This window comes from Gymnoscopelus braueri, assembly GCF_963280865.1.
Source record: "Gymnoscopelus braueri genome assembly, chromosome: 22".
NCBI classification, from domain to species: domain Eukaryota; kingdom Metazoa; phylum Chordata; class Actinopteri; order Myctophiformes; family Myctophidae; genus Gymnoscopelus; species Gymnoscopelus braueri.
Genome location: NC_137624.1, coordinates 32,690,804 through 32,698,475, shown reverse-complemented (window position 1 = coordinate 32,698,475; position 7,672 = coordinate 32,690,804). Strand labels below are relative to the sequence as shown.

At 39.1% G+C, this 7,672-nt stretch overlaps 1 protein-coding gene across 1 annotated transcript; it reads right to left on the bottom strand.

The window, feature by feature from the left end:
* Window positions 1-439: 439 nt before the first annotated feature.
* On the bottom strand, window positions 440-1,980 carry foxd1 (forkhead box D1; the record flags this gene model as incomplete). Its single annotated transcript, XM_080419350.1, has 1 exon — window positions 440-1,980. Exon 1 carries the CDS (start codon window positions 1,661-1,663, stop codon window positions 440-442), a length of 1,224 nt encoding a protein of 407 aa, XP_080275476.1. The 5' UTR covers window positions 1,664-1,980.
* Window positions 1,981-7,672: the final 5,692 nt, after the last annotated feature.

The window sequence follows — 7,672 nt, the reverse complement described above, 5'->3', positions numbered from 1 at the left end:
TCTTCAATACAAAGTACAAATCAAAACAATAAAAAAAACGTTTTGATTTGCCAATTTAAAAAAAAGAACATTGAGGTGTTTGACACAAATACATTAGGCCTATTTTAAAACCATGTGATCATTTTAAACCTCTTCATTAAAACCCTTAACCTGAGACGCCATAATAAAACAGTGACTGAATTGAAATGGTTAAACATTTTGATTCACTCAAAACTCAACATAAATATCTTTTTTTTTCTTCTTTTCTTTTTTTTTACAGCATGAATATATAGGCACGAATATGGTTTATTTTCTTTTTAAAGTCCATCATTCTTGCTGCATACGTGCTATCAAATAAAAAAAACATACAAAAATAATCCTACCTTCAAAGAGAGGGATGGTTTTTAGTTTTTGTCTCTTGGGCAAAAACTTGTAGTTTTTTGTTTTGTTTTTAAAGAAATTAACAGCCGTTGACAACAAGTCTGTTGGGAAAGTTTTCAACCGCCGTGTGTAAGACAGCTCCTGGTCCGGGGTGGATGCTGCTATTCGGGGGCTGCTGGGATGGGGGTCCAGGAGGGTGGATGCTATTAGCCGACGCGGTGGCCAGAGTCAGGGATGACGGGGGTCCTCCTAACACAGTCCGGTGTGTGGTGGTGGTGGCGGTGGGGCTCAGCGACCCACCGATGATGCTCTCTATGGAGAAGGGAGAGCGCTGGACGGGCGAGCCGGACTTGCTCGGGGCCGTCTGGATGGAAGATGGAAGCGGGGGGTAAAACCTAGTCCTTGCCAAGTCCGTGGTGGTTGTGCTGGTGGGCATCAAAGATGGAGCGGGGATAACGGTTCCTCCGGAACCGTTATCCCCGCTCCATCTTTGATGCCCACGGTTAGGAACCGTTCCTCCCGTGTGGTGCTGCTGGTGCTGGTGTCTGGAATGTTGTTGCTGCTGCTGCTGCTGCTGCTGGAAGGCGAACAGCGTGTGGTGGTAGGACCCGTGGAGCTGGATGCCGTAGCCGCATCCATAGGGCCCCGCGGGGCCATAGCCGTACGCCGCCGCCGCGGCCGCGGGGATGAACCCGCCGCCGTGGCCGTGATGGTGAGCCTCCCGCTGCAGCTGCATCATCAGGTCCTGCTGGTGCTGCCGCTTGAAGCGCTTCCTCCGCCGCAGGAAGCTGCCGTTGTCGAACATGTCGGCGGACTCGGGGTCCAGCGTCCAGTAGTTGCCCTTGCCCGGGTTGCCCGGCTCCCGCGGGATCTTCACGAAGCAGTCGTTGAGGGACAGGTTGTGCCGTATGGAGTTCTGCCAGGCCGGGAACTTCTCGCGGTAGTAAGGGAAGCGGCCGCTGATGAAGTCGCAGATCTCGCTGAGCGTGAGGCGCTTCTTGGGGCTCTGCAGGATGGACATGGTGATCAGGGCGATGTAGGAGTACGGGGGCTTGACCAGGGTGTTCTTGCCGCCTCCTGTACCGGCCGCCTTGCTGTAGGAGTCCCGGGATGATGAGGACGAGCCGGTGGTGGTGTCCAGAGAGCCGGCCAGCAGCATGCCGTCGTCCCCGTAGGAGCGCGTCTGATGGCCGGCGTCTCCGTCTCCATCCTCCTCCTCCTCCTCCTCTCCCTCGCCGACCACGTCTATGTCGGTCTCCTCCGACAGGATGGAGGCATCGGACATCTCTGAGCTCAGAGTCATGGTGGGCTCACCTCCTCACCATGCACCACCAGACCCCAACGGTCCTCCCCGGCCGTTGGGGGAAGAGATGCTTTCACCGAGCTATCCTACCCTCCTTTTTTTTTTTTTTACAAACTCATGGGAGAGAGAGATGGATGAGAGACTATAGCACGTGGTAGGCTAGTAGAAGATAATAATTTTCCTATATCGTCTTCACTTTCCACATGGTTCGGGTTTGTTTTTTTTTCGCCGACAAAACGCACAAGATCCTCCGAATGTCGCTGCTGTGGTGATGTGAGAGATAGGTCTATATATTTGTGCAGGGAAACGTGAAAAGGGACCGAGTCTCTCTTCTTCAGACCTGAGTCAATCCGAAGGGCGGATCTTCTGTCTGGCTTTATACCGCCGGCCAGATCACATGGAGGGAGGGACGTCATCGACCGACCGACGAACAGTGATGGGAAAAGTATTCACATTTCTTACTTAAGTAAAAGTATCAATAGGCCTACTCTGTTTAGTAAAAGTCCGGAATTCAAAATTTACTTTTGTAATTTACTTACAAAAAGTACAAAAGTATTGGCATCAAAATGTACTTAAAGTACCAAAAGTAGAAACTCATTATGCAGAATGTCCCATTTCACAAGTTTTCAAATCTATAAAATGTATGATCTTTTGAAAATAGCAGATGTACAAGCTCACAATGCTCATTGGGAGCTTGTAGATCGGCTATTTTCTAATGACCGAAATGCATAGGGCTGAGGTGGTTAATGTATGTTTTGTAATAATAAAAAAAATCTACAAGTAACTAGTAACTATAGTTTTCAAATAATTGTAGTGGAGTAAAAGCACAATATTTGCCTCTGAGATGAGATGTATAGTGGAGTAGAAGTAAACGTACAGAATTGGAAATACTCCAGTAAAGTAAAAATACGTTCAGTAAAGTATACTTGAGTAAATGTACTTAGTTACTTTACACCACTGCTGACTGACCGACCGACCGACCGTGCAAAAATGAAAAGAGGAAAAAATAACAGAAAAAAAGCTATTTGAAAATTGAACTGAGTGGTTTTCAGAATGTTGGTGTGGCCCTATCCTTTTTAGTGGGCATCCTGGGTACAGTGCACATATGGCTAATCTAAAACCTCCCTTTTTTAGTTTTTTTGGGAGGGGGGTGAGACACAAAAATAGGTTATGGAAGATTAAGGGCCTTATGGGAACAAAGCCTGTTACTTGAACCCTTACATATGATTTGACTACAATATATAGGCTATATTAATTCGTAATTGGATCTGTATGTGTGGGAGCAATTATATATATATATATATATATATATATATATATATATATATATATATATATATATATACTGTATGACACACACACACACACACACACACACACGCACACGCACACGCACACGCACACAATTACGATTTAATATATAATAGACATGATTGAGTTATAAGTATAAGAGTAAGCAATTATAGTGTAGGCAGGCCTTGGAGGGAGCTTGTATTAAACTCTATGTATGTGCATTTTTACTTTTATTTTTCTTCTTCTTCTTTTATAGCTCTTCGCGCGCGCGCGCACACACGCACGCAGGCATGCACACACACAGGCACAAACATGCACACTCACACTCATGCACGCACGCACGCACACACACACACACACACACACACACACACACACACACACACACACACACACACACACACACACACACACACACACACACACACACACACACACACACACACACACACACACACACACACACACACACACACACACACACACACACACACACCAACACCACAGTTTGCGTGAGTTATCTGTAGATTAGCCCTGAGCCATTAGTGTGGTAGAGTCAAGTGTTACCTCGCATCAGACACGCAGAGCATGAGAGCACGATGCCGTGTGTAGCTACACTTATATATACAGTGCTTAGAAGTATATAGCTACTCACATGTTTTTATATACACAATATAAAAATAGCTAATATGTTACAATAGGCCTGTATTCACAATTTCACTTGAATAAAAGTACAAACCTACTTATATTACCAATATAGGCAAAACAATAATACATATTTCAAAATGTGTCAATTAAAAAATAAATAAAGAGCTGATCTGGTTGATTGGCTATTTTTTAATAGTCGAAATATAATATGGGCATTCTGTTGGTTAATGCATGTTTTGAATTCGTCCAAATCGGCAAAAGTAGCTACTAAAGCTGTCAAATAATAGTGGCGTAAAAAGTACAAAATTTTCCTAGATGTTGTGGACTCTTTGAAATATCGATACGCAAGTGAATTAAAAGTACCTCGCTTAGTAGCCTCAAGCCTATATAGTACTCCGTTACTTTCATCCGCTGCAGCGCAATGCGCAAAGAAACTTGTTAAGTTGAAGGTTTTCACTCTGTATGTCTACACCGTCAGACCCTGGCTATTATAATAAATATATAATATAATATATAGTATAATAATATAATATAATATAATATAATATAATATAATATAATATAATATAATATAATATAATATAATATAATATAATATAATATAAAATAATATAATAAATAGGCCTTCAGATCCAACATAAAGGTTGTTTGTCGCTGTCGGGTGGAAACCTCGTATGTCCAAAAGCTTCATGAAATGAGGAAAAATAACCTGTGTAATTATTATTTTTAATAATTTTCATTGGTTTTGATATAGGCTATAAATCCCACTTACACACACAACCACATTCACTTTCGAACATGTGTGAGCTTGTAGATTGGCTATTTTTGCAATAGTCTACTTTTATGTGACACTGTACTGTAACGAGGTATAATAGGCTAGGGCATTAATTCAGGGCATTTTTATTTAATAAAAAGTTGGAATATGGAGTATGGAGGTTTTATATGATCATATGATTTGAACACTGCAGGATTTTACTGCCTGTCCTGTCAAACACTTTTGTTAAACTTTTAAATCTGGACTACGCACAAGTTTGTTGATTTTATTATGAAAACCAGTAAAATGTTGCCTGTTGAAGCTTTGTTCACGTTTAATGAATTTTAGCCTATAATTAAGAAACATTTTATTAAAGAGTAAAATAATAACGCACATAATTCAGCATATGGTGAGTTTAAACTGCACGTTTTGCATTTTTGTTTGTGCATTTCTTTTTTTTAAGCTTGTTCTTATTTTTTTTCTCTTTGACAAAAACAGAAAAGTTCTGCTTTTCACAAGATAACGTTGGTCTCCACTCTCCACATTATTACACACAGTGTTATTATGGAGGCTATATATGTACAGGCTATACTTTTGAAACTTAAAGATATAGCCTATATCTCTCCCTTTTTTTGTAAGATGGAGAAAAAATATTTTCCAAAATAAAAAATAGTGTGTGTTGTTTTGTGGCTTTCCTCCTTTCTTCTGAGATTAAGAAAACTTTTTCCCACCCCAGGGGGATCCCCAGATCAGATGACAGAGAATTGACAATTTAAGGACTTTTAAGACCGTTTTAATATACCGCATCATGACGCATTGTATTTTCAAAAGATTTTTATACCTTTGAAAACTTGTGAAATGGGATGGATAATGAGAACTTTTACTTTTGGTATAAGTAACTTTTGATACCAATACTTTTTTTTACCCAAGTACATTTTTTATTGATTGATTGATTGAATATTTTATTAGGCAAAAAAATATAAAATCTTTGTCTAAAAGGTCCGTCCAAAAAAGTCCTTGCGGTCTTGTTTCCATTGGGGTCCTTGGAATTCAATTCATAGACATATAAAGTAGCAACCAAACAAACTTTCAGAGTATTTCTACATTGCAGTATTGATACTTTTACTTAAGTAAAACATTTTAGTACTTTTTCCACCACTGTACATATCGATATACAACAAATATAATAGCTCATAGATTGGTGCCCATTCTTCCTTGGTTGGTGCCCACTGCCCACCTATCCTGTCATTCAGAATGCCTCCTGTTAACTTTTGAAAAGCCATCATTTACATAAACAGCTCCATCTAGCGTTCAACTTGTTCCACAATACCGAGGCCTATACTTTAAAAGTCAAAGTTCTTATTGTTCTTATAAAGTTTATTTTCCCTTTTATTTTTTATTTTTTTTAATATACTGAATATACAGTAATATACAGTTGTAGAAAAGGTTACTTATGTAAAACAGGTCAAAAATGTATGTAAAACAGGTAAAAAATACTCTGTTACAAAAGGAAAAGTCCTGTATGCAAAATTTACTTGAGTAAAAGTATACAATATTGGCATCAAAATAATAAACCAAAACTCTAAATATGAAGAATGTCCCATTTCACAAGTGTTCAAAAAGTAAAATATATTTTGTAAATAGCAGATCTATAAACTCACAAAGCGTTGCAAAGCGATGTGTTGTGAGCTTGTAGATCGGCTATTTTCAAATATAGCCAAAGTATTTAGGGATGAATTGGTTAATACATGTTTTGTAATAATAATAAAGATCTACAAATTAACTAGTAACTAAAGTTTTCAAATACTTTTGAAAAAAAAAGTACAATATTTCCCTCTACCTTAGTGGAGTAGAAGTAAAAGTACTGAAAACTGAGTACATGCACTTAGTTACTCTCCACCACTGCATAAATATGGAAAAAAAATACGTCAGATATTTATTTCGGCAGCTAGATATCAATACATTTGATTAGCCTAAATAAAAGCCCAAAAATAAATAAAAAAAAGCAGACTAATTAGTTTGCCATGAATGAACGGGGGAAAATTGCTCCATGACAGTTTGAAAATAATGACGAAGTGAGTTTTTATATGTATTAACGTACGTAGGCCTATAATTATAGGTTACACATTGTAACAGAATGTAGGCATATAAAGCATATAATAAGGCATATAAATTATCATTATTATTATTAGTAGCCTATTATTGTTATACTTTTTGTCATGCTCTGCATCTTGAACAGTAAACATTTCAGTTTCTTTAGGTTAGGTTTTAGAGTTGTTCCCAGTTCCCATGTGGGAATTATTAAAGTCACTCGTGTAAAACTTTTATTAATTTTCATAAATCATTTCAAGCTGCCCATTTATATTCAAATTCATCTAATCATTATTTGTTCCCATATAACGAATATAAACAGCCGCGTATCTCGACTCAGTCACAAAACAATGTGAAGTTTGTATTAATTTAGCTTTAATTATTTCTAGTTGATGTAGGCTACTTTAGAAAGGTTTATTCTACTGTTTCTCAACGCCGGGTCCGGAGACCACCAGTGGTCCTAAATGGACCCTTAAAGGGGTAGTTCACCCCCCAAATAACTTTTTTTCTATTGATTACTCACCCCATGGAGCCTTGAATTCATGGATATTTTTTTGTTTTTGTCGCATTCCTTCCTTTTTTATTTGATTATAATAAATGTAGCCCCATTGATGATTGATTCCGGTAGGAGACACAAATGCATTTGTGTCTCCTACCGGAATCAATGGGGACACATTTATTATAATCAAATTATTGGCTTAGGAATGTGACAAAAACAAAAAAATATCTATGAATTCAAGGCTCCAGATGGTCAGTAATCAATAGAAAAAAAGTTATTTTGGGGGTGAACTACCCCTTTAAGTACATCGTGTGTAGGCTACGATGTACAGAAAAAGGTAAGAATCAACAATATTGGCCACCGTTCGCCGGTGTCGCACTCTGCCGGAACCCAACGCAGCGGGACCTCATCTCGGAGCTACGTGGAGTCAAGGCTATCAGTCAAGGCTATAAAGCCTTGACTGATAGATTGATTGATTGGTTGATTGATTGATTGAATACTTTATTTGCACACAAAAAAAGCACAGGAAAGTACGTTCAATACAAGGTCTGAGGATTTTAAACTAAAAAGTCTAATGCATGTGACGTATGTATCTGCACTGCAGCTGGATAAAGCATTGTTTCTCAACTTCGGGTCCACGGTCCCCCGAATGGACCCATTCCATACACTCTCGGAGTTGTGACCATTTGGACTCCGGGTGGTTGCCGGACCAGAAATGGAGAAC